This window comes from Mchenga conophoros, linkage group LG18, assembly GCF_057382185.1.
Source record: "Mchenga conophoros isolate Kocher_MC1m ecotype Shallow Benthic linkage group LG18, M_conophoros_male_GT1.1, whole genome shotgun sequence".
NCBI classification, from domain to species: domain Eukaryota; kingdom Metazoa; phylum Chordata; class Actinopteri; order Cichliformes; family Cichlidae; genus Mchenga; species Mchenga conophoros.
The window spans coordinates 10,701,590-10,728,265 of NC_140543.1; the positions used below are offsets into that span (position 1 = coordinate 10,701,590).

At 39.9% G+C, this 26,676-nt stretch overlaps 3 protein-coding genes and 3 non-coding genes across 6 annotated transcripts; all 6 read left to right on the forward strand.

The window, feature by feature from the left end:
* The first annotated feature begins 1,413 nt into the window (after nt 1–1,413).
* Nucleotides 1,414–4,944, forward strand: rps8a (ribosomal protein S8a). Its single transcript, XM_085254817.1, has 6 exons — nt 1,414–1,504; nt 2,954–3,060; nt 3,326–3,425; nt 3,633–3,808; nt 4,262–4,391; nt 4,790–4,944. Exons 1-6 carry the CDS (start codon nt 1,501–1,503, stop codon nt 4,897–4,899), a joined length of 627 nt encoding a protein of 208 aa, XP_085110943.1. The 5' UTR covers nt 1,414–1,500; the 3' UTR covers nt 4,900–4,944.
* LOC146553265 (small nucleolar RNA SNORD46) lies at nt 3,114–3,223 on the forward strand. Its single transcript, XR_014889834.1, has one exon. It is a non-coding gene; the product is annotated as a small nucleolar RNA SNORD46 (small nucleolar RNA).
* LOC146553266 (small nucleolar RNA SNORD38) lies at nt 3,466–3,535 on the forward strand. The gene has a single exon (XR_014889832.1). It is a non-coding gene; the product is annotated as a small nucleolar RNA SNORD38 (small nucleolar RNA).
* Nucleotides 4,087–4,154, forward strand: LOC146553267 (small nucleolar RNA SNORD38). The gene has a single exon (XR_014889833.1). It is a non-coding gene; the product is annotated as a small nucleolar RNA SNORD38 (small nucleolar RNA).
* A 7,519-nt stretch (nt 4,945–12,463) lies between the features above and the next one.
* Nucleotides 12,464–20,932, forward strand: acadm (acyl-CoA dehydrogenase medium chain). Its single transcript, XM_085254591.1, has 12 exons — nt 12,464–12,555; nt 13,265–13,376; nt 13,541–13,638; nt 14,336–14,405; nt 14,683–14,783; nt 15,620–15,700; nt 17,883–18,013; nt 18,175–18,283; nt 18,524–18,664; nt 19,473–19,568; nt 19,683–19,931; nt 20,013–20,932. The coding sequence occupies exons 1-12, from the start codon at nt 12,541–12,543 to the stop codon at nt 20,082–20,084; spliced, it is 1,275 nt and encodes a 424-aa protein (XP_085110717.1). The 5' UTR covers nt 12,464–12,540; the 3' UTR covers nt 20,085–20,932.
* An 810-nt stretch (nt 20,933–21,742) lies between these two features.
* On the forward strand, nt 21,743–26,346 carry rabggtb (Rab geranylgeranyltransferase subunit beta). Its single transcript, XM_085255247.1, has 9 exons — nt 21,743–21,820; nt 22,155–22,262; nt 22,564–22,761; nt 23,065–23,170; nt 23,276–23,328; nt 23,627–23,737; nt 24,165–24,290; nt 24,804–24,953; nt 25,145–26,346. The coding sequence occupies exons 1-9, from the start codon at nt 21,818–21,820 to the stop codon at nt 25,283–25,285; spliced, it is 996 nt and encodes a 331-aa protein (XP_085111373.1). The 5' UTR covers nt 21,743–21,817; the 3' UTR covers nt 25,286–26,346.
* Nucleotides 26,347–26,676: the final 330 nt, after the last annotated feature.

The window sequence follows — 26,676 nt, forward strand, 5'->3', positions numbered from 1 at the left end:
AAGATGACCTAAAAACATTATACCAGATGGTGGTTGCATCATGCTCTGGGGCTGTTTTGCCGCCAGTGGAACTGGTATATTCCACAAAGTGGATAGAATAATGAGGAGGGAGTACCTTCAAATTCTTATACTTTACTTTGGATCAACAACTAAACTTGAAGGCAGTTGGGTGTTTCAAGAGGACAATGAGCCCAAACACCCTAACAGAACTGGTTTTGAAATGGATGAAGCAGGCTAACATAATGCGTGTGGACTGGCGCTTTCGAAGGCTCAGCCTTAACCTTATTAAAAATGTGTGGATTGTGGGTCCATGCCAGGGAAATCAATTTAAATGAATTCTACCAATTCTGCCAAGAAGAGTGGCCAAATATCCTGCCAGAATTAAGGCAGAACCACAAGTATCTGGTATCTTGCTAAAGCAGATTTTAGCCAAATATATGAGGAGGTGCATGCATATTTTGGACCCTGTGTGGATTAGAGGAAAATAAAGTTCAAATTTGTACATCCAATTCTTGTTTGTTTGTTTTTTTAAAGTTATGAAAGATGTATGTTGCATAAGCAAATAAATCATGAAAGTCCCAGAATTACCATGATATTTATGCCCATGACGAGTGTGTAAACTTCAGACCACAACTGGAAAAAATATGACTTAACTAACATATAGTAACATATATACTATATGTTCTAATCATTTTAGATAATGAATTTCTGATTTTCATGATTTATAAGCCACAGTCATCTAAAATAAAACAAAAAAGGCTTGAGATGTGTTATTGGGATATAAAAAAGTTCACATTTTTGAATAAAATTATGAAAAAAATAAACTTTTTCAGAATATTTCAGATTTTGAGATGGACCTGTATGTGATACCTTGAGCGATATCTGGAAAAATGATAACAGCAAGAGTGAAAGGGAAGGTTTACAAGATGATAGTAGGGCCTGCTATGGTGTATGAAGATGGCGGCACTGCAGGAAGACAGGAGGGAAAGCTGGAGGTTGAAGAACTGGAGATGCTCAGACCTTAATTGAGAGTGACCAGAATAGGCAAGATTATAAATGAGTACATCAGAGGGACACGGTCAGGCTGAGCGATTTGGAGGCAAAGTTAGAGTTTCAAGGCTACCATGGTTTAGACATGTGCAAAGGAGGGAATTGGATATACTGGACGGAGGAAGACCTCAGAGGAGAAGAAGAGCATGCAGAAAGCTGGTGTAACTGAAGAGGATGCAAGGGATGGAGTGAGATGGAGGCAGATGATCTGCTGTGTCCACACATAAATGAAACAGTCTGATGAAGAAGAAGAAAATGAAAACCTTAGAGAATATGAAAGCAATTTTGTACTTTCTGTAATGTTGTTCTGTCTCTGGTAGTGATATCTCGAAACTTTTCTGAGACAATAAAGGAAATCTCGTTCGCTGAAGAGTTAGTTCTCGCGAGACCTAGGGTGTTCAAACCTCCCCATGAGCCCTTGCGGTTCCTCTTTCTAGCCGGCGCCTGAGAATGGGTACGTGTTTTCATGCTCGCGCCGGAGACCGAATCCTTACCCATCTGATGTTTTAACGAAGGAATATTCCAGTAATGGTTTGCTATAGCGATAAATGTTGTCATCTAAATAGAAATAGTTGACTCTTTGCTGTCTATAGTATGTTGAATTTGTTTTAAAGAAATATTTTCTAGTCGTTATCTGAAGCGAGTATCCAAGATGGCTGCACTCAATGGCTATGTAGTTAGCTGTTGAGGCTGAAGCGTCCCCAAAGACTTCTCTTGTGGCTGGTTTGGGACGTTTTATTGTGAAGTAGCGGTGTTTTCGCGTTAATTTGGCTTTATACGAGAAGTGTTGGACATCTTTGCTCGCAAATTCAACTGTTTAGGCTGGTCGAAGTTAGCTTAGTTAGCATGCCTATCGTGATCTTGTCACGCTGCTTGGCTGAGACGCTTAACGTAATAATGTAAATGCTTATGCTTTTTTAGAGAAGTATTTTGTCTAGTTATTGTTGTCGAGCTTAATTCAGCTTTATTTTGTCCTATTTAGAGGCATCTTATTTTGAAAGCTATGTCGCAGGTAGACCCGGCCTGTCTCGTGTCTCCCTTCCTGCATGCTCTATGATGCATTCATGTTCTCCAGTGGGACACCTTGGGCTTCACCTCTAAATGTTCCTTGTTGTGCTTTGGAAGATGGACTGAATTATCTGGTCCACATTCAAACCATAACATGGAGTAGTGGAGCACCAGCCACTTGGAGAATAAAGACTAATGCTCATTGAGTGGGACAGTTAGCAGGCCTGCATGCAGGGTGGAACACAGGAGATGTCACTAGCCACATGTTTTGGTGGCTTTAGGTCCACGTTGGTGATGTAGGGCCCCTGGATTACTACTGAAAACCCAAACGAATATATATAATAGTTGTGGAAATATGTTTATGTCCTGACTTTAGGAATGCTATGATAGCACAGTCTAGGGTGTATTTGTAGCCTAGAAGACTGAGATTTTAAGGTACCAATGTGATGTAGTGGGTCTGTAAGAGCTTCTGAATGCATGTATCTGAGTATTGCATGTAACCAAACTGGTGTTGGTCACTTTGTCAAGATGCTGTTAGCTGTGTTATTATTGGCAAGTCCTGAAATATTGCTGCGTGGTTTTGAGTCTGGAAGCTGGCTCATCTCAGTTTTTTGTTTACTGTTAAAATAGTTTAAATCTGTGTTAATATGCAACACAAGTTGGCTTTGTTAATTTTTAACTTTTTGCAAAAGCAACTACATCTTGCCATTTTAAAGTACCATTTGATTGCTTGAGCGACATGATGAAACTCTTTTATGCGGAATCCAAATCAAATTGCGGACAACCCTTACCTTGGAGAACTGATTGCTCAAGCACAAAAAAATAATCTTCTTGCTAGCATCTTGTTGTTGGCCCAGTAAACTGACTCCTAGTTTTCCGTATTTTACTTTTGCAGGTATCTCAAGGGACAACTGGCATAAACGCCGCAAGACCGGCGGTAAACGCAAACCCTACCACAAGAAGAGGAAGTATGAGCTCGGGCGACCTGCTGCAAACACAAAGGTGACTTTTTTTGCGGGGGGCACCTCTTACCTGATTAGACTGAATAATGTGGTAGCGTGGGTGATGAAAACTTGACCTTAGGTGGGTCTTTTTTTTGAGCCGTTTTGGTTCAAAGCTTTGGGCTTACCAATGTTAGGACTTGTCATAGTTACACTGACACGCTTCAAAGCATATGCATGCTGCTGCTCAGGAAAGGAGGTTTCACACAAATCATTTTATAAACTATAATACAATGTGTTCTTGTTGTTTTTTTTTTTTTTTAAAGATTGGAGCTCGCCGCATCCACACGGTGAGGGTCCGCGGTGGGAACAAGAAGTACCGAGCTCTGAGGTTGGACAATGGAAACTTCTCATGGGGCTCTGAGTGTAAGTTTCTCCTGGAATACCTTTTGATATTCCACACACCTTTCCATGATGATAACTTTGTCCAGTTCTGCTACTGAATGCAAGTGGTGACAGCAAAGACTCCTGAGAAAGACACCTTCTCTCTATTCATAGTTAAATGATTTATGAAACTATGTAGTCAGATTCAATGGGAAGTTTAATGATCGTGCCTGGGTTTTGTGTATTCAGGCTGCACACGGAAGACCAGGATCATTGATGTGGTCTACAATGCCTCCAACAACGAGCTGGTCAGAACCAAGACCCTGGTGAAGAACTGCATCGTCCTTGTTGACAGTCTTCCCTTCAGGCAGTGGTATGAGGCTCACTACGCCACTCCACTGGGACGCAAGAAGGGCGCCAAGCTGGTATGTCATAAGCTCAGTGTTGATGCTTGTAGTTAAAGCATGTTATAACTAGGTTTCGCATTCTCTTGTGTTACTGTGAACGCTTTTTAAATGCTAATGGAGGCACATCGCTTTCATATGCAGCAGCTTTGTCATACCAAAGACTCTTAAGTTTTTTTTTGTTTTTTTTTTAATGCCTTTCGTCTCCCTTCAGTGGAAGACGTCTTTATTTGTCCATAAACAACCAAAGTACAAGCCTTTTATCTTTATTAACAAAGATAACAGATTTGATATGTGTCTTTCCATGACGATAACTTGTCCAGTTCTGCTACTGAATGGAAGTGGTGATAGTAAAGACTCTGAGAAAGACCTGTCAACTGAAGTTGCTCATTAAAAGAACATTCAAAGCATGTGGTTTTTGTGCAGTAATTTTTTGCAACATCTAAAGAGCTTTGCTTTCCCATCCTGATGCAGAGCCCTGAGGAGGAAGAGATCCTGAACAGGAAGAGGTCAAAGAAGACCCAGAAGAAGTACGATGAGCGCAAGAAGAACGCCAAGATCAGCTCACTCCTGGAAGAGCAGTTCCAGCAGGGAAAACTGCTCGGTAAGTCCAACATTTGTGGCAGAATTATTTTTACTTGGATGAGTGGTGAGTGCTGTTTTCATTTTGGAGTATGAAAGTGTAATCATGTGTGGCAGTTTATCTTGTGCATATGTGTTAAAATACAAATACCAGGGCAGTGTTTTTGGTGTATTTAACAAAAAGGTTTTCACTTTCCACAAGAATTATAAATAATTTTGAGCGACTGTTTAAAAATTTGGTAGGAATAAAATATTTGTATTTTTATTGAAAGGTCAAATGACAGGAGAAATGCAAAGACTGACGTTAACATGCTCTCATTGCCTTAAATATATTTCTGCAACATCAAACCCACACATCTGAAACTTGATGTACTGACCTTGATAATGTGACTGACTCTGCTTCCATCTTCCTTCATGCAGCTTGCATCGCCTCCAGACCCGGCCAGTGCGGCAGAGCAGACGGCTACATCCTGGAGGGCAAGGAGCTGGAGTTCTACCTGAGGAAGATCAAGGCCAAGAAAGGCAAATAGATGTACAGCTGTTTGATACGTCAATAAAATCCAAACGTCCCACAACTGTCCACTGTGTCTGCTCTTTCACTGGATGTGACTGTTATTTGTGCATTCAATCAGAACTGGATTTTCTTTTCCAAGGCTAACTGGGGGTAAACTGATCACACCTTATAATTAGTGACAAATATAAAAATGTAGATTTCTGACTGCCTTCAGGTCTGCATGCGTTAAAGAGTGCATTAGATGAATTGCTGAGTTGGAGTATTCAGATCTGAGTAAAAGCAACTATTTAGAATGACATTCCCACACCTATTTTAATGAGGAAAGGCCTCTGCTGCTTAGGTGTTGGTGTAAATATAAGGCAAATACTTGTTAATGTCTGTTCGTTACATTAACACTGCTTGTGTTGGAGTCGAGGTATGACTTTTAACACTTAGCAGTGGATTTGATGCAAATAACCAGAAAAAATCTTGAGGGTGTTTTATTGCTGCCAATGTAGCCTGCAAATATTGGATAACATATTTGAGAGGTAAAATGTTATGAGTGTGTGTGTGTGTGTATAGAAAACGAGAAAATCAGTTCCTTATAAGAACATAAGGATTGCATTAATTGAAACTCACGTGGTTAAACGTTTTAAGTCTTTAAACCAGTGTGATGAGGAGGTATTTTTCATGTGTTTTAGGTTAAAAAGTATCAGCCAAAAGATAACCTGAGAAAATTCCATTCATTAAGGGTAAAAACACCACCCTAACCTCAGTCTGGACCTTTGTGAAAAAACAATTCCCCTTAAAACCTAATGAGTCACGAAACCCTTCGCAGCAAAAACTAATCTGTAATCAAGCATTTGTGGTAACCAGTGTTGGTCAAGTTACTTGAAAAAAAGTAATTACTAATTACTTCTCAAAAAAAGTAATCCATTACTTAATGATTACTTATCATTAAGTAGTTACTTTTCGAAAACATGATGCACAACCTGATTACAGAATAAAGCAAAAGAACTTTCAGCCCAATTCAGTTTTTTCTGCATAATCCATCATATAAAATTGAATCAAATGAAAAGCCTCTTTCTAAAAGTTGTTTTATTAGTTTTAATCTTTCAATTTTATGCACATTGCTTTAAGCAAAAATTGAGTTATATGCAACTGTCTTTGACTTGAGACTTGTTTAACATTTAAACCTATTTTCTGTTATCAGGATACAAAGTTAATGTGAGTAAAACACAATTGCTTGAATACAATTAGCGAGTAGCCTGCAAGATTTAATAAAAACTATTTTAAATCCATGGATCAAGCTGACTTTTAAAATTTGGGAAATAGTAATAAAATAGTATAAACTAAAAGAAGATGTAGCAATTCTTAAGTGGTGTGCATACGATACACATTTTGTTCCAAGTAAATTGGATTCTAGATTCAAAGATTGGACAAATAAAGGATTAACAGCTTTATGTATGGTAATGGAGAAAGGTAGACTACTAGTTTTGAAAAGGTTAGAAACACAGGATTTTTGTAGATACCTACAGATGAGGCAAAAAGATCAAATCTAAGGCTGAATTAAGCAAACAGCTATTAGACTGGGCATACAGCTCAAATAAAGATAGAGGCTTTATCGCTGCCTTGTATAAAGGGTTAATAAACATGAAATCACACTCAACCCTACATATTAAAACAATGGGAAATGGAGGGAGGTATAGATATTATGAAGGAGGAGTGGAAAACAATAAGGACATACCAATGGAAATGTAGCAGCTCACAGAGCTGGAGGGAATTTGGTTGGAAAAGCCTGATAACATATTTTATTACATCTCACCAAAAATCAAAGTAACCCTCCCATTTGCTGGAAGAATTGTGGAAACACAAATGCAAATCATTATCATATAATTACTGGGACTGTCATGTTATTAAAACTTATTGGAAGGGAATACATGTAGCAGTACAAGAGATATTTGGAAGTTATTTGCCTCTAGAAAGTAAATCTTTATTTTTTGGACTCATGCCAGAAGGATGGACAGAGAACGATAAATATTTGTTTAATATTTTGTTGGTGGTAGGCAAAAAAGCCCTCACAAAAAATGACTTTCATGTCAGAGCCCAACAATGAACATGTGGATGGACGTCATAATGGACATTTACAGGATGGAGAAAACGAGCGGATGTGAACTACAAGAGGGACCTGTGTGTGTCATGTTGTAAGAAATGGATGGACTATATAATAACACACAGGCCAGATTTAGACTTTGTTAACCTTAGATTTATTATTTATATTACTGGTAATTAAATCTCTCTCACTAATTGTTTTTGTCATTTTGTTTTGTTTTTCTTCTTCTTAGTTTCTTCTTCTTTTTTCTTCTTTTGCATGGATGTTTTCGTTGTTAAAAAAAGAAGAAGACATTTAGATGGATATCTGTAACAAATTATTGAAGCTGATGCACATGATACTGTACAGTGACTCCTAAATGTCAAAAAAAATTTAAATTAAAATAAAAAAAACTGTTTTCTGCATATTTCAACATATAAAATAAAATAATGTTTTGTGTTTACACTCGCTCTTTCAAATAGGTGCAAGTAAAACACGGCAAAAAATAATTACAATTAAAGATTCAGCGGCACTAAGTCCTTTCGCTCTTAAATCTATTGTCACCTGTTTAGCAGGAGTGGGGCGGGTGGAGGTTTGCCTGGTGCCACAGCAGTCATGTTAGTGGGGGGATCCAGGGGTTTCTCTGTGAATTTCACATTCCCATGCAGAGTGTACAGTGGACACTAATGTTTCATTCACTTTTTACGGAATAAAACTCAAAGTAATGTCAGTACGTCAACGCTTTGAATGCTGCATGCTCGTACTCTCTCCTGCACTCCTTATTATCCATGGTTGATCTAATCAGTAATCTAAATACTTTTTTTGCTATAGTAATCCCGTACATTACTCTTTAGTTGAAAAAAGTAACTGGATTACAGTAACGCGTTACTGCCCATCTCTGGTAGTAACTGTCAGTCTTTCGTATCACTGTGGAGGAGCTTTTTTCCACTTTTCTTCGCAAAATTGTGTTAATGCAAGCGCAGACGGTTTTCATTATTTCAAGCAGGGTTAAGTCAGGATTTTGACATGGCCACGTAACCCTCCATGGTGTGTTAGTTTTATGCCAGAGGTTACAGGAATCAAACCTTCCAGAGAATTGAATTTCTCGGTCCACAGAACATTTTCTCTCTTGGGGATCATTAGATATTTTTTTAGAAAATGTGAGATGAGCCTTTGGAATTCTCCCATGGATGCCATTTTTGCCCAATCTCATTCTTATCACTGAACTCCGACCTTCACTGAGATTCTGAGTTCTTTAGATGGTTTTCTGGGTTCTTTTGAGACCTCTTGGGTGAGTTGAAGTCGAAGCGTTGACTCCTGAGAAGGTTCACTGCTGTTCCAGGATTTCTCTATTTGCAGATAATGACTCTCACAATGGATCACTGGAGTCCCAAAGCCTGAGAAATTGCTTTGTAACTCTTTCCAGGCTGATAGATGTCAATGACTTTGTTTGTCACCTGTTTCTTTAGATCATGGGACACACAATGTGTTTGTTTTAGTCTTTGTCACTTTGTCAGGCAGGTTCTATTTAAATAACTTCTTGAGTCTGGTAGTAGTTAGTTTAACTCAGCTTCCCAAGAAGACATGGTTATGAAATCATCATTTAAAATCTGCAATTTTTTTTATTTACTTGTGTTATTCTTGTCTACAGGGAGTGCAGAATTATTAGGCAAATGAGTATTTTGTCCACATCATCCTCTTCATGCATGTTGTCTTACTCCAAGCTGTATAGGCTCGAAAGCCTACTACCAATTAAGCATATTAGGTGATGTGCATCTCTGTAATGAGAAGGGGTGTGGTCTAATGACATCAACACCCTATATCAGGTGTGCATAATTATTAGGCAACGTCCTTTCCTTTGGCAAAATGGGTCAAAAGAAGGACTTGACAGGCTCAGAAAAGTCAAAAATAGTGAGATATCTTGCAGAGGGATGCAGCAGTCTCAAAATTGCAAAGCTTCTGAAGCGTGATCATCGAACAATCAAGCGTTTCATTCAAAATAGTCAACAGGGTCGCAAGAAGCGTGTGGAAAAACCAAGGCGCAAAATAACTGCCCATGAACTGAGAAAAGTCAAGCGTGCAGCTGCCAAGATGCCACTTGCCACCAGTTCGGCCATATTTCAGAGCTGCAACATCACTGGAGTGCCCAAAAGCACAAGGTGTGCAATACTCAGAGACATGGCCAAGGTAAGAAAGGCTGAAAGACGACCACTGATGAAATGAGAGTGAGTCTTGATGGGCCAGATGGATGGGCCCGTGGCTGGATTGGTAAAGGGCAGAGAGCTCCAGTCCGACTCAGACGCCAGCAAGGTGGAGGTGGAGTACTGGTTTGGGCTGGTATCATCAAAGATGAGCTTGTGGGGCCTTTTCGGGTTGAGGATGGAGTCAAGCTCAACTCCCAGTCCTACTGCCAGTTTCTGGAAGACACCTTCTTCAAGCAGTGGTACAGGAAGAAGTCTGCATCCTTCAAGAAAAACATGATTTTCATGCAGGACAATGCTCCATCACACGCGTCCAAGTACTCCACAGCGTGGCTGGCAAGAAAGGGTATAAAAGAAGAAAAACTAATGACATGGCCACCTTGTTCACCTGATCTGAACCCCATTGAGAACCTGCGGTCCATCATCAAATGTGAGATTTACAAGGAGGGAAAACAGTACACCTCTCTGAACAGTGTCTGGGAGGCTGTGGTTGCTGCTGCACGCAATGTTGATGGTGAACAGATCAAAACACTGACAGAATCCATGGATGGCAGGCTTTTGAGTGTCCTTGCAAAGAAAGGTGGCTATATTGGTCGCTGATTTGTTTTTGTTTTGTTTTTGAATGTCAGAAATGTATATTTGTGAATGTGGAGATGTTATATTGGTTTCACTGGTAAAAATAAATAATTGAAATGGGTATATATTTGTTTTTTGTTAAGTTGCCTAATAATTATGCACAGTAATAGTCACCTGCACACACAGATATCCCCCTAAAATAGCTAAAACTAAAAACAAACTAAAAACTACTTCCAAAAACATTCAGCTTTGATATTAATGAGTTTTTTGGTTTCATTGAGAACATGGTTGTTGTTCAATAATAAAATTATTCCTCAAAAATACAACTTGCCTAATAATTCTGCACTCCCTGTAATATTAAAATGTGTTCGACAGACTAAAATATGTTTTGCAAATATTCAAAACTACTCAACTTTTAATAGAGAGTTTGAGTGTTTCCTGTCCAGAAAACAGATGCAGTACTTCAAAATCATTTAGTAACTGTATCATAGACACCTTTTGTAGTCAATAGCTGAAAAACTCATGGACATCACCTGTCCTGTCCTGCTCTGCCAGGCCTGAAAAGCATGCTCTGTTGGGTTGACTTGACCATTAAAGAATATCTCATTTCTTTAGTTTGAGAAACTCTCAGGTTGCTTTTGCAGTATCAGTTTTGCAGCATTTTTTTGAATCTGTGCAGAGTAGAGCCCTGTACACTTCACAGTACATCCTGCCACTTCTTCTTTCTTTCTTTTTTTTTGCCTGTCCCGTTTGGATCTTTAGCCATCAGAATTGTTGTCTGAAGGCCAAGAAAGATGCCAAGCGGATTTACTTTACCAATTGGATCATCATGGCCTTGTCATATTTGATTGACCTTTATTATAATTAAGTATTTATTTTACTTGATTTTCGGTTGTTACAGACGGGGTAGACATGACTGGGGGATAGGACAGGGAGAAAGAATGAAAGAAAGAGAGGGAGAGAAAGAAAAATAGAGGGGAGAAGAGATGGTGAGAAAGGGGAAAGAAAGAATTGAAAAACAAACAAAACACCTGGATCACCTGCATGGAGATAAGAAAAAACAGAAGAGAAAACAAACAAAAAAGAGCAACATAATAAATACAACACCATCACAATAAAGTAGCTAACAGTAGCTAACAGTAGATACTAAATATTACATGTTACTGTGCAGTACGCATGATTGACAGCGCACAATGTGATTTGAGGTAGCAGCCAACAAAGGTGTAGTTTGTGTCTGTGAACACCTGTGTGGATCAGCACGGAGTGTGGGGAGCCATAGCCCCGTCCCCCAGAGCATGAAGCAGGTATGGAGGAGATCCAGGCCCTAGACATCCAGAGGTCCCAGAGTACGAGGACCCGAGGAAGACCACCAGGGGGGCAACCGTGTCACCCTCCTGGGAAGAGCTTTTTGAACATTTTTTTAATGAGCATGAAGTATTGATACTATTGTGCTAGTATTGATCCAGTACCAATAGCAGTGGTGGTACTGATACTATTGATATTTGGATCAATAAGCTCACCTAAATTATTAAATCATTTCAAAATATTCAGAACCTTTGATTGTGTTGTCTCAATAATAATAATACACAATAATAATATAGTTGATCACACTGACTTTGCCTCTTAACAGGAAAACGAGTAGGAACGAGGTTAAAGTGGGATTCAGCAGGAGGGGGAAACCTAAAATTAGTTGTAGTGGCTCAGTGTGGAGAAAAGAATCACAACTCGCAGTAATTTCTTATGAGTAGATTTTCTTGCACACCTAAATTCAACAAGATGTCAGCAGATGTTTAATGTTGGCCTGGCTGATTTCCATCCTCTGCACTGACAGCACACTGTTTATGCTGCCTTTATATTAGACAGTACAGTTTGTATGAAGGTGGAATTCAGTCAATGAATCTAAGCATCATCAGCTTAAATTCAAATTCATCTCAGCTACACTTGATGTGACCTGACTCTGACCATGAGCACCACAACCACTGTTCACCATTCACACACTGTAACTTTAAATCCATCACAGTACAACCAGCTAACCTGTTTACCCTGTGCTAAAAAGCAGCGGATTTTAATGCAACCTTTTAAAAACACAGTTAGTCTGCTATGGTTTGTTTTGCAGCAGGTTTCACAATATGAAAAAAAATCTGATTCTAACATCTGATTAAAAAACACAGGACTTACAAGTGAGCTTTAAATTTTCAGTTTATTAAATACCACAGAGAACAGGATTGCCTTTCATGCGTCACTGTTTACGGTGAAATTGGTTTGATGTTTGAAATAATAATAATAAGTTCCCTCAAATGCGTTAAGTCAAAAGTAAAGTCTGTTTTGAAATGTAAGGAGTAGATAGTACAGATATTTGTTTAAAAATGTAGGGAGTAAATGTAAAAAGTTGTCAGAAAACAAAACTACTCAAGTTAGGTACAGATGCCTGAAAATTCTACTTAAGTACAGTAACTAAGTATTTGTACTTCGTTACTTTCCACCTGTACAAATTCTCCATAAATGTGCACTAAAGCCTAATCTTGGTCGTGTTTTATTTTAGTTAATGATTATTTTTTGGGGGAAAAACATCTAGGTTTAGTTTCGTTTTATTTGGCTAAAGTAATCTTTCTGTGCTTTAACGCATTTTAAAGTGATATCTGCTGTAAGGTGAAGCTTTTAAGTAACTAACTGGGGTAAAAGTCACAGTCACGGCCAACCAATGACACGTGACTAATGTCACTGCTTTGATTGGGTGAGAGGACGCTTATGTAGAAGTAGGGCAAAGGTAGAACACGGTTAGTGTAGAGAGTCCTCTGGTGCAATAACAATGCTGCTGAACAAGGTAAAATTCTCTATCTTAACAATGATCTACCTGTCTCTGTTGTGGGTTAACTCCTTAAAGATTTTCTGTGAGCACCTCCCGATTGACAGTTTATCGATCTTCATCCGATTTTCTGCACGTTTAGCGACTACGTCACACGCTAGCGTTAGCTAGCTCAGTGCTGTAGCGTTATGAGACGTTATCAGAGGAATGTTCATTTAGTCTACATGTAAAAAGGTTTCTCCTAAATCTACACGTAATTTTATATTGTCAAAATACGCATTAGTGCATTAGTTACACCAAAAGGTTTACCTTTTTAAATTGGACTAGGCAACATTGGAGTTTTCAAAGAAATTTAAGAGACAGACTCTACCCCTTTATAAATCTCAATGTTACATCTCAGCAAACAAACAAGCGATTGAAAAGCACTGTTACAGAAGTAAACAGGAATATGAAGACACAACTGTCAAACACGGCAGTAAAAGACAAATAACTCAACCATTAATGCTCCTATTCCTGGGTTGCAGCCAAACATTACCACGGCTCACAGGCTTATGAATATGAGTAAAGAATTCACGAACAGGAAACTCGCAGTGCTAAGAAAGTGCCCTCACATTAGGCTTTTTGTGTCATTTTCATGGGTGGTGATTAATGATTCTTAAGTTTTTAATTTAACAGGTGTGAGGTGTCACAAACTGTCTGATGCATACCTATATTTTTTTACATACAGGTCCTCAGAGCTGGTGTGCGGTGTGGGATCCGTCTGCAGAGCTCTTCTACAGCTACAGCCAGTGCCACAGCATCTTCCAGCAGCCCTGCTCCACCCCTTGGCTTCTCATTTGGTAAATAGGCTGTAGGCCTTGGTAATATCATTTTGTTTTTAAAGTAGGGTCTCATGTAACTGATGCATGAAATTCTTGTTTAGCAAATAACCGCTCCAGTGATGTAGTTTATAGGGATCTATTAAAATAAAGCTAAAATGCTTTGTTGCTTCTTTGGCCCACAGAGTTGACCGATCAGCAGAAGGAGTTCCAGCAGTTGGCGAGGAGGTTTGCACGAGAAGAGATCATACCTGTTGCTCCTGCTTATGACAAGAGTGGTGAAGTGAGTAAAGCGAGGATTGGGCTGCTGTAGCGATTGTCAAATTTTTAAAAAAAAATTTTTTTTTTTACTTCATATATGTAGATGTGCTTGTACTGTTGATGTCTGTAGAGATTTTCAATTACGGTTATCACTTAGTAGGTCTATAGTCAGGGGTGCACATAAGTGGTCCGCAGGTGCGCATTCGCTGTCAAAATAAAAGACGCGCATCAGATAAGAAGTTGCAACGCGTGTTTGCGTACATAAGATTTTCTGGAGGAGGACAGACATTTGTTTAGAAGTCGTAAAGATGTCGAAGAAGCAAGCTTCTATAAGCAGTTACTTTGGTGTTCCTCCACTTACAAAGAAATGTCAGGAGTCCGAACCACAAAAGAATCGCATATTCTCAGAAAAGTGGTTGCAGGAGGTGAGCTGGCTTCAAACAAATGATGAACGCACAGATTTTGGTGCAGAATATGCCGTGAAAATCCCACTCTAGCGGACAAAAACTGTGTGTGTGTGTGTGTGTGTGTGTGTGTGTGTGTGTGTGTGGATATTTGCTTGTGTACACAGACTTGTCTTTAACCTTTCTATTTTTTTTCCTTTGGCATGATTGTTAGAGGCTTAGTAGAATCACAATCAGAAACATAATGTCTTTGTCATTGTTACAGGTACAACGAAATTAAAAGTGGTAACACTGACATGTTGTCTCCCTTTACAGTATCCTTTCCCCATCATCAAGAAGGCGTGGGAGCTTGGTCTGGTTAACGGTCACATTCCACAGGAATATGGTGTGTTGCATTCTTATTTGAAATTTAGTGGCTCATTCTAAACTTTGCTTTGCATGGATGAGATTCATTCACAGGTAAAATATTAGTGCAGTCTCCATCATACCATACATGTTGCCTTTACATAAAGAGATAATACAGATAGCTGTAATGTTGTTGCCTAGTGTGACCATGTTTGCTGTTCCTGGGGGAAAATGGCAGTGGACATGTGTTAATTTCAGGAAACTCGACACACTGAACACTGCATTTGAAAACCTTATTTGTTCCTCTTTGTTTTCAGGTGGAATGGGTTTGTCGAGCTTTGACAGCTGCCTCATCACAGAGGAACTGGCTTATGGATGCACAGGGATGCAAACTGCCATGGAGGCAAACTCTCTCGGAGTAAGTTATTCACAGCTTGCTTATTTATTTATTTATTTATTTATTTATTTATTTATTTATTTATTTAAGGCCCACCAAGACACAAACCTAGAACCAGATTTAGAGCCTTTAAACTGGCTTTGTAACTTGTTTAAATATGTTTTACAACCTGTTGTTGCAACTGATCCACCAAAAATGGACTGCTGCCAAGCATATTGTTTATTTAGCAAATTATTACAAATACAATTTTGCTTCAAGAGGCCATATATTATCAGAATCTGACTCTCATTCCACATTCAGAGGAGAAAATGTCTCCTAAAGTAAGGGAAAAGGAGAAGTCTTAGCCAGAGAGGCATAATTTTTCAGTACATATGGACAGGAATCGGAGCAGGTACCTCTGTCAGTGCGCCCCAGGGCAGCTGTGGCTACAATGTAGCTTGCCATCACCAGTGTGTGTGAATGGGTGGATGACTGAATGTAGTGTAAAGCGCTTTGGGGTCCTTACGGACTAAGTAAAGCGCTATGCAAATACAGTCCATTTACCAAGAAGACAATTTAAAACGAAAGCCAATAAACAAGAGTTTGGCAGCAGGACAGAACTCATATCAGGGATGATTAAAAGGTTATTTTGAACCCGGGGGGAAACTTGGGGGTTTATGTAATCAGCCATCACGGGCTCTCTGGAGCCGGCTTTTGACTGTTCATCAGCCAGCTGTTTAGATTCACACGTACAAAAGTATTTCATGTTAAGAAAATAAGGCTAATGATGTTTTCCCAAAGTTTATTTCATGCATATTGAGCACAGAGGAGAAGAGTAGCTGTGTTAGAATGAACTGTATCTGTTTTCCCCCACACAGCAAATGCCTGTCATTATTGCTGGCAGTGATGCACAGAAGAAGAAATACCTGGGACGGCTGACTGAGGAGCCTCTCATGTGTGTAAGTATTTAATTGGAAACGATGACATGATTTGATATTTGGAAGAATGCAGCATCTAGTGATATTGCTTGTTCTGCAGTAGTTCAATCATCTACTGCAGAACATGCATACAGATAAGAGTGCCCTCATATATTTTAAGGAATATTTCTTTCCTCTGTAATATTTGATAGGGAAATATTAGATCTTTAACTGTCATGGTTACTACTCTTGATTTTAGTTAAGTGTCAATGTGCCAAACTGTCATCTAGAATTAAAGTACTTACAAACATTCAGTTCAGGTGTTTCTTGTGGAGAATGATGGCGTCATATTTTTAGGTGCTAATTCTCATTCTTGCTGTTTCACACTTGGGTGCGAGCCTCTGCAGTGTCAGCTGGAGGCTGTTGATTTATCCCTCTAAATCACTAACCTCACTTATGGCTATGAGCTCTGGGTAGTGACCAAAAAAATAAGATGTGGATGCAAGTGGTGGTTTTCTCTGGACTGGCTGGCCCCTTCCTTGGTGATGGGGTGAGAATTTCAGTCATTTGGGAGGGAGTCCGAGCAGAGGTGCCGTTGCCATATGGCACAATGAGCAAGCTGATATGGTTTGAGGATCTGATTGAGATTCCTTCTTGGTGCCTCTTGGGTAAGGCGTTCTGGGCATGTCCTACCAGGAGGAGGCAGAGATTATGTCTTTTGGCTGGCCTGGGCACACCTCGGTGTGCCATGAGCTGGAGGAGGTGGCTGGGGAGAGGGAGGTCTGGGCTCTTCTGCTTGGGATGCTGCCTCTGAGACCTGGCCCTGGATAAGCAGGAGATGATCAGGCTCAAACTTCTCCATGAATGAATTTCCATACTTGGGACTGAAAGGGCTACCCAGTGAGACTTCCTGTTTCTGTAAGGGAGAGTTCTTACTAAACTGTTTCTGCTAATTTAATGAGGAATTCTGTGGACGGACTTCCGTAGACCTCAGTGGAAATCTGTAATATTCAGTGGACTCACGAGCTTATCTAGCAGCACTACTGGATGACCTTTATCAACATTAGCAAATGACAAATCATAACTGAGAGATCTTTTAGAGCCTTTCATGCAGCGAGAATTTTAAAAAGAACATTTTGTTGCTCTAGGAAAAACAAAAAGAACTTCTTCTTCAACTAAACAACAAAGTTGATACAGAGGCATTAGATTCTGGTGCAAATAAAGAATTTCCTAGATTTTAATTTCTTAATTGTAATCCACTAATTGTTTGCTCCTCATTTTGGTAAATGGTTTGTACAGAGGGAGTGGTGTCCAGAGTCTTTACATTCATTGAAATAATTTGGTGTTATTGCAATTAAGTGTTGCTTGTAAATTGACATTTTTTATTTTTTAAGATGGTTTAAAAAGAAGATAATTCCTGATTACTTAACTGTCTGTTTGGATAAGTTGATTTATGCTGGATGTCCTGAAGTCCTCTTTGCGTGTCCATCTGTACCTCCTGCCACTCTGTGAACCTTGTTGTAGATGACTTTTTTTGGTGCAAACCGTTCTGCTCGGTGATGCTAAAAAGTGGATCACTACTTCAGTGGAGAGCCCGTCTGACTGGTTGCCTACCCTTTTGTGCTCTCTGTGCATCCTTTCCATCCACTGGGATCGCCAGTTTGATGTTCCATGCGTATAATCCAGCACCTCCTGTAGACGCTTCTTGAGCTTTATCACAGAAAGTTCTTCTTTATAGGAACTTTTGTAATCTTTAAGTCGCTATGACCCACCTAAAACTTTGAAGGACACTGGCAGGCAGTTGCATCACAAATGTCTTTAATATATGGTAGCAGAAACAAACACACTTCAGCCTGTGGCTTCAGTTTCTACGACCTGTGGCTGTGACTCTTTTTAAAGCACCACCTTAACATATGGTGGGCGCAGGTGACGTCAATAATCAACCCAACAACAACAAACACAATGACAGAGCATTTAACTTTCAAGTTTGTTTATTAATACCCTTTACAGAATAAATGGTAACAAATGAAGGAAAGTTTGTTTGTGTAGGAGACTTTGAACAACAAGGCAGTTCAGAGTGCTTCTTGTTATACCGTCATGCCTTATTTATCTTGTAAAAAGGACCATAAACTCTGTGTCTTACTACTGTGTGCTGACAGCAGCAAACATGCAATGAAAGACGGTGCTGCTGTTCTCATTTTAACTCCTGTGTGGGTTTCTGCAGGCGTACTGTGTCACTGAGCCCGGGGCAGGATCTGACGTGGCTGGCATCAAAACACGAGCCGTAAAAATGGGCGATGAGTATGTTGTTAACGGGCAGAAGATGTGGATCACCAACGGAGGGAAAGCTAACTGGTGTGTGCTCACAGTTGCTGCTGATGTATTGCAAAGTTGTAGTGATCAGTTTTAAAGGGCATTCGTCCTCAAGGCCACTCTGAATGCTGAAATTTGCACTACTTTTCTCTCTGACTACTACAGCAACTTCTGTCTGGTAATTTAGTCTCTAATACTTTTAGGTACTTCCTGCTTGCTCGCACTAACTCAGATCCCAAGTGTTCAGCCAGCAAGGCTTTTACTGGCTTCATTGTGGATGCAGACACTCCAGGAATTCAAATAGGAAGGAAGGTGAGCTGAAAAAGAGTCTTTTAAAACATTAAGCACATTCTTCAGTGAGTAAATCATATTTTAAATGTTGCAGAAGTTTGATGCTCTGTTCTATAAACATTAGACGTGTAATGTCAGATAATTTACTGAGTAGTGCAAATGATTGTTGTTAGTTAAAAATTATATGTAATAAAAGGAGGAAAAATGTTCAGTTTGTAAATGTATCCCATTTTAAATTTTATTTTGTTTTTGTGCCTGTAGGAAATGAACATGGGCCAGAGGTGTTCTGACACGAGGGGCATTACCTTTGAGGATGTGAGAATACCGAAGGAGAATGTCCTGATCGGAGAGGGATCTGGATTCAAAATTGCCATGGGTGCCTTTGACATGACCAGGCCACCAGTAAGTTTTCCAGCTGTGACAAAACCTAACATCTGTAACGACTGTGCATAGCTTCATCTTTACAAGAAGTAAAGGCATGATTCATCTTTTGGCATCAAATTATATCTGCAAATAAAAGGATTAGAAATTGGAGTGCAAAAATCTGAAGTTATTGGTCTTTAAAGGTGTTAAGCAGTGGATTTCTCCCCCCCCCCCCCCCCCCCCCCCCCCCTCCTGTCATTTGAATCTAATTTAACTTGCTACAGTTTAAGGGATATATATTGTGCTCCTGGAGAATTAACACTTACAGCTAAGGAGAATATCTTATTATTTTCACTGTCTAATATTGATCAAAGTTGTCTCTGAGCTTGTAGTTTGAGTGTGACTCAGCAGTACAAAGATGCACTAGTGTGGACTCTTAAATTTTCAAACGTGTGCTAACAAATATGAACCATGATTTAAATGGTGATAATTGGGTGCCAGTTTGGCTCAGTGGTTGACCATGTGATTGCATGGCCAGAAAAGCAGCGGTCCAGGTTCAAGTCTGACCTCCTGCCCTTTGCGGCCTGTTTTCCCCCTCTCTCCCCGCTTTCCTGTCAGTCCACTGTCTCTATCCTATATAGGCAAAATGCCAAAGAAAACCCTGGCTTTGTTTCAGTTTATGAGCTGCCTCTGTTACAACAGGAACTTTGAAATGTAGTAAAACATCAGCAGGAAACTAAACAAGGACTACAGTGGATGCAACATCACCAGATTTAAGGACAAAAGTTTAAACTTGTAGCTGAAGATTTGTCTGAGCACGGTTGTTCATGTATTTGCTCCAATGCAGGTGGCAGCAGGAGCTACCGGCCTGGCACAGAGGGCACTCGACGAAGCCACCAGTTACGCTCTGGAGAGGAAGACCTTCGGCAAAGTTATTGCTGAGGTGTGTTCATGCATTTTGTTTGTCCTTTAAAATCTGGGTATCCTTAGTTGGACTGCTTTTGTTTTAAACTCAGATGAAGAAAAGATCAACGTGCTTCTGTTTCTTGTTTTGCAGCACCAAGCTGTGTCCTTCCTTCTGGCTGAGATGGCGATGAAAGTAGAGCTGGCTAGGATGGCGTACCAGCGTGCTGCCTGGGAGGTGGACCAGGGCCGCAGAAACACCTACTACGCTTCCATCGCCAAGGCCTTCGCAGGGGACATCGCCAATCAGGTGGCCTCTGATGCTGTTCAGATATTTGGAGGCAACGGCTTCAATAGCGAGTACCCTGTAGAGAAGCTCATGAGGGATGCAAAGATCTACCAGGTGGGTGACAATAATGTGCAACTATGCACTACTACACCATCTCAGCGTCATCTTCTTTAATTAATCTGATTTCTTTTGTAGATCTACGAGGGCACAGCTCAGATCCAAAGGCTCATTATTGCCCGAGAACACCTGGGAAGAGCCAAGAAATGAAGTCTGCTCATCATCATTTAAACTTACTTTTCGTGTTTGGTATACATAATGTATTTGTTTCTGTTCTATTTGGCCACTTGAACTCAGGATAACGATCAAAATTTTGCATTAATGTCACTTCATCCTACTGCGGTTTTCAAGAGTGATCCAGATCAACAAGACTCATCAGCCTCCTTTTGCCTCATAATTCACGATGCCATAAGTTACACCAATCCATCAAGTCGCAGAATATGACACAGCTATGTCCTGATCACAGAACAGTTTCTGTTAATGATGATGGTGGGGGCATACTGTGTAGCATTAATAGTGTGATCTACCAATTGCCTGTTGTGCTGTGAAGCTTCTGCTGATGAACCAGAACTGTTGGGACTAAAGTTAGTGCAAGCCTAGTCCTTTTTTCTAACCTTCAGCCTTACTCTGTTGCTGCAGTACTTGAACAGTGTGATTGGTGTTTGATCACATTCACTCTTCTTTGCATCAGGAGTTTGATAAATGGTCATTAATTTCTTCATGCCTTACTCTAAGCCTTTTCTCTCAGTTCTGACTCTCATACTGATCTTTGCTTGTTTTTTAAAAACAAAAGGTTTTAAATGTAGAAATGAATTTCTTGCCAGAATGTATAAACATACTGATGAGTGTAAAATTGCATGCTGTCTGAAAACAGTTTGATTTTACATTTAGCTGTCTCTTCTAGATTTCAAATGAATATCCAGTGTAAAGCGTCAGCTTTACGGCTTACCTGTGCAGACAAGGCACGTGTGGATGAGCTGACGATAGACCGTTGTCACATCATAGAGAATTGTGTCCATAAATTGTCACTGAATAAATTATTTCATTCAGTCTAAACATTTATTTTTCTTCTCCTTTCTCCCATTTGCTAAATAAACAAGCAGTTTGAGTCTTTTCTAAATTTCATTTCTTCTGAGTCCTCCACGTGCTGAGAGAGGGCTCATTACCTAATGACAGCATTCACAACCATGTCGTTTTTTTATTTATTTATTTATTTTATTTCTTTTTATTGCAAGCTTCACTTGTTAGGAATCTGTCAAATATTTATTAAAACAACTTCTTTAACTTTAAAAAGTCTGCTTCATTTTCAGTTCTGTAATTGAAGTAATATGTGTAGATAACAGCCATATAGTCGTCAAGACACAACAGCAGCACTAATGTCCTTTATGTAAAGGCTAGGTGTAAGACACATTGCTCATGTGTGGGTTTGTTAGAATCCAGTCTTCTAGGGGGACAGAGTGGGGAGTGAGTTGAGGAAGGAAGGAGTTCAATATTTTGAAGCTGTGTATCAGTCTGATGGGGGAGGTCACCACAATACTGACTGCTAGGCAGGTGTTACAGTTGTTGAGGAGGGAGGGCAATGAAGCAACCAGTGATATTTTCTGCTGCATTTACTATGTGATTCAGGTGGTGGAGTTTCCAAACCACACAGTGATGTAGCTGGTCATAGTGTTTTCAGTGGTGCCTTGCTCGAAGTTGCACATGATGGTTATGGAAAAATAATTGCAGTGGGAAATTTTCCCCCAACACTGCAAAAATAAATGACTTGAGTAAGATACCTGAACATTTGTGCTTAAATATATTCGAGTAACAAATATCACTTCAAATATGAGGATTTAGGCTGCAGTTCTCCTTCCAAACCAATAGGTGGCAATAACGCGCTCCAAACCAACAGCCCGAATTGTTGTAGAAGAGGAAGAAGGAAAACGCCGGATCATGTCAGAATGGTAACTAGCGACCTGTTTCTAGTGTGATAACGAGTGTAGTTTAGGATAACATTACAATAAAATATTATGTAAGTGTGCTCTTTCCTCTAGTCTATCCAAACTTAGTCCCACACAAGCGAGCTAATCAGTGAAAGCAGCTAGCAGAGTGGCTAAGATGTTAGCATGTAGCAGCCTGTCAACAAGCCGTGAATCATGTTAACAGTCAGCCATTTATCTGCTAAACAGGGGTTAACTCAGCGCTAGATTATGAAGAGGAAGAAGCCAAGTTTGATTTTTTTCAGGTTATTGAGTTTTAAGGCTGTCTGACGTGTTGTTGATGTGTGTTGAATTTCAGGGGACCCAGGTGAAAGATGTGATCATAAAGCCCGACGCTCCCAGCACGCTGCTGCTGGAGAAACACGCAGACTACATCGCTGCCTACGGCTCCAAAAAGGACGACTATGTGAGTACAGGCCTCATCAGAGCCTTGATATCTGTGTTTCTATTCTGGGCTTGGCCACTTGCAAGAAAAGGGTGGTCGTTGTCATCCCGCCGACAATGATCCTACCCAAAGAAGATGAGGAGTTACTGAATGGGATGAGAAAGTGTGGGACTCAAAGGGGTCGCTGAATGGGTGGTCTTCAAAACCTCCAGATAACAATCCAGTTGAGCTTCTGTGGTAGACTTTGGAGTTCAGAGGGGCAATCACTAAAAAGCAGCCAATGTTTTTGAACTAACGCTGCTGATCTTTGGTGTTTTGTCAGGAGTACACGCTGTCTGAGTACTTGAGGATGAGCGGCATCTATTGGGGGCTGACTGTGATGGACCTGATGGGGGAGCTACCCAGAATGAACCAGCAGGAGATCGTAGACTTCATCAAAGCTTGTCAGCACGAGTGTGGAGGCATCAGCGCCAGCATCGGACATGACCCCCACCTGCTCTACACCCTCAGTGCCGTCCAGGTAGCAGATTACTCTCGTATTCTCTACAGCTTTAATTCTAGATGATACACTGAACTTTTAAATATTTATATGTGCTTTAATATTTCTGAATTGGCCCCTCTTTAGCAATTTTTTTTGCAGTTCTAGTGTTTATTCTTCTAGATGTTTATTTATTTTTCTTCATAGTGCTGCTTATATTTAGCTCAAATAAACATCTCAAATTATGTCCCATAGTGTCTGGTCTGTAAAGGAACTTGAATGGTCTGCACATGGTGTATTTTATGTTCTCTTGTTTATTAGTATTTTGTGAACTCTCTTCCTCAGATCTTGTGCTTGTATGACAGCGTAGATGCGATTGATGTGGACAAAGTTGTGGAATATGTCAAAGGGCTGCAGCAGGAAGATGGCTCTTTTGCGGGGGACAAGTGGGGTGAGTGAGTTTTACTCTCACATCCCACAATACACGTGCTTCTAAGTTAGGGAAGAAATAAATAAAGCTAAGAACAATTTTTCTAAATTTTTTTTGTCTTTGCAGGAGAAATAGACACACGGTTTTCCTTCTGCGCTGTTGCTACACTCGCATTACTGGTATGTATGTTAGTCTTTCCATGTAAATTATTATTTACATGATTTATTATTTAACTTAAAACTTTTTATAGTTGAACCTGTTTTAGAAAGTCCATTACTCGGCAGTGTTATGTGGGAGCATCGGACTTTATTTTGTGTCGATAAAATGAGGCTAAATAAATAATAAAGTTACACAATATCACAAAGTTCATCAGTTGACTCAACAGCTCTTTCATTCTTAAGTCTTAACAAGCATGTTTTAATAAACTGTTAATTTAAGCTCATTATACTTCATTTTAAGATGTTTTTTGTTTCCCAGGGCAAGATGGACACGATCAATGTTGACAAAGCCGTAGAGTTTGTTTTGTCATGTATGAACTTTGATGGAGGCTTTGGATGCAGACCTGGTTCTGAGTCTCATGCTGGTCAGGTGAGTTCACTGATATACTGATATTTACTCCCACAGAAAAGTTTGGAGACTCTCAGAAGTGTTTTGTTTCTATTTGATAGAAAATAGAATTGAGCAAAATTGCAATTATTTGTCAATAGATTCAATAATCATAACAATTTCATTTTTTAATGAATTGCTGTCAGACAGTAAATCAATCTTTTTGAACAAAAGCAGCAAAACTCTTTTAAGTTTCAACCTAAAATAAAATAAAGGAATGATATGTTAAGTTGACACTTCCTGCCTGATTTGCTCCTGCACACCAGTCTTGTTGAATGAAGCTGACTTATGAGGCCAAGACAGTTGCAGTGTAAGGATGACGTGTTCAACCTGGATGGTGGTGAATTTGGCACTTTAGGATCAGTTGTTATTTAAATCAATTTCCGGTGTTTTCCTTCCTGTCTGTCAGATTTACTGCTGCACTGGCTTCCTGTCGCTCACTGGCCAGTTACACCAGTTGAACGCTGACCTGCTGGGGTGGTGGCTGTGTGAGAGACAGCTGCCGTCTGGAGGCCTGAATGGTCGACCTGAGAAGGTTTGTGCCAAACACTGTGAAGTATTGAGTTACTTAATGAAAGTATCTGGTTTTATAGTTTGAAGTTCAGACTCCTTCGCAGTTGAAGAGTTTGAGCTGTAGAAGCAATAATGCAGATTGAACAGGCTGATGATTTATTGGATTACCTGGTAATAAATACAGTTTTTAAGATTAAATAAAATATTAATGTGTCTGAAAGGAGGAGATCAGCTTCCTCCAAAGGGTGGCTGGGTTCTCTGTCCTCTTTGGGCCTCAAAGTAGAGCCACTCCTCCACATCAAAAGGAGGCAGTTGAGGTTGTCAGGCATCTGACTAAGACTGACTGGGCTGACTGACTTGACGCCTCCTAGTTGAGGTGTTTCAGACATATCCTACCAAGAAAAGTGGAGCTAAAGGAGGTGGAGTGGGTAGAGGGAGCTCTCAGTGTCTCTGCAGACTGCTGCCTCCATATTCTGAACCGGCATGTGGCAGAAAATACGTGCAACAGCTGTGGTTTACTTTCGGTATCATTCAGCTTCCAGATGTGTGCTACTCGTGGTGGGTTTTGGCCTCGTTGAAAATCATCGGCAGGATCCGCTGGATTGACAAAGACAAGCTGCGAAAGTTTATTTTGGCCTGTCAAGACGAGGAGACGGGAGGTTTTGCCGATAGACCAGGAGATATGGTGAGAAGAATTTTAAGAATCTAAATTTGAATATTTATGTTTTGGACTGAAAAAAAGTCTTTGCATGTGAGGTAAAGCAGGTGGTTTCAAAGACACTGAGTGCGAAGTGTTTTGGTCCATTTCTGTGGCCCACTTTTGTAGTATTTTCTCTATAATCAGTCTTATTGATTCCTATTAATCCTCCTTTGCAGGTGGATCCTTTCCACACCCTGTTCGGGGTTGCAGGTCTCTCCCTGCTTGGAGACGAACAGATCAAACCGGTGAATCCGGTGCTGTGCATGCCTGAGGATGTCCTTCAGCGTATTGGCCTGCAGCCTGACCTCCTCAGCTAACCCTCTGATGCATCACACAGACACTTTTTCCACCCGCACAAAACAGAAGCTCATGGCACGGCTGGATTTCGGGTGCACAGAGTCTCACAGTTTGGACATGACTTCCTCTGAACCTCTCTGTTTTAATCCTCCTGCTACTCATCGAGTCGGTGTTCTTGTGTCACTGCAACGAAAGGAGGGGCTTAAAAAGATGCTTTGACGTGTCATCTTTGCAGAAGGCTGGAAATCATGCAAAAACATTCAACAACATGCAACAACAACTTCTCAACTTACTATGTCAGTTTGTGGGGGAAAATGTGAAAGTTTGCTCACAGTTAAAATGTTTCATCTTCCTGATGTTATCACCTTCCAGCTTGTCCTCTAGCCAAGAAGCTATTAGTGTTATGAGTTTCTTTGGCCAGAAGTTCCTTCTATTCTGTCCTATCGTGCTTTATTATCATGTTTGTTACTGGAATGACTGGGAATATTCATAGCTTATCAGCTTTGAACTTGAGAGTGAAGAATGGAAGCGATGAGTCAGATGAATTCGGCTGAGGGAGAAAAGGTAAAAGTTAGATTTGCTGTTTTAGTATGTTGTCACACATAAAGCTAGAGCTTTTTCAATTTCCTGCCTTTAGCTTATTATGTATTTGATAAGAGCATGTGAAGAGCAACACTGCTCAGTAGGCTTTAGAAGTGGAGATGCGTCATAGGACAGCTTTCTCCATGCATTAAAATAAAACCTACACAGACTCTTATTTTGGCGGGCTTTATGGAAAGAGAAAATGTTCTCTTTGTGACTGGAACCACCCAGAGCTTAAACACTATCATTGGTACGTTTAATGTCTTATCCAGGATCCTAGTTACACTATTTATTTAAATGTATGTTGCTCAGTGCAGCTGTGTTAGATTTGCCTCCACAGTGCGTGCAACATGAAATATTTCCAGTCTTACCGTCAAATGAAATGGCTTTTCAGACAGCTTCAAGTTCACTTTGTGCACTCTTCTCGTCTTACAGAATTAAATTTCTATCTGTTCTTTGTTAACTGTTAAGTGTCAATAAAGAGAGACATTATCAGTGAGTTGGTAAAGCATTCGTTCTTATTAGTTTTCCCCTTTTAAGGGCTTTTAATACTGAGTAAATGTTATTGCTATACAAAATGAATAGTCACATAGAGTGACCCCTGTGTTATTATAAGTTTTAAAGTTCAGTTTTCAATGGATTCTGCTCACTAAACATATTAAAATAAAAAACAAATTGACTTCGTCAGCAAACAAAGATAATGCAGATAAATAATGCCAGTCATCGGAGTTTTATCTTCCCGTAATTGTACATTCTGGATATGATTCAAACTTGCAACAGACAAAAATGATGTCAAAAACGAGATTTTATTGTCGGGATGAAAAGGCCG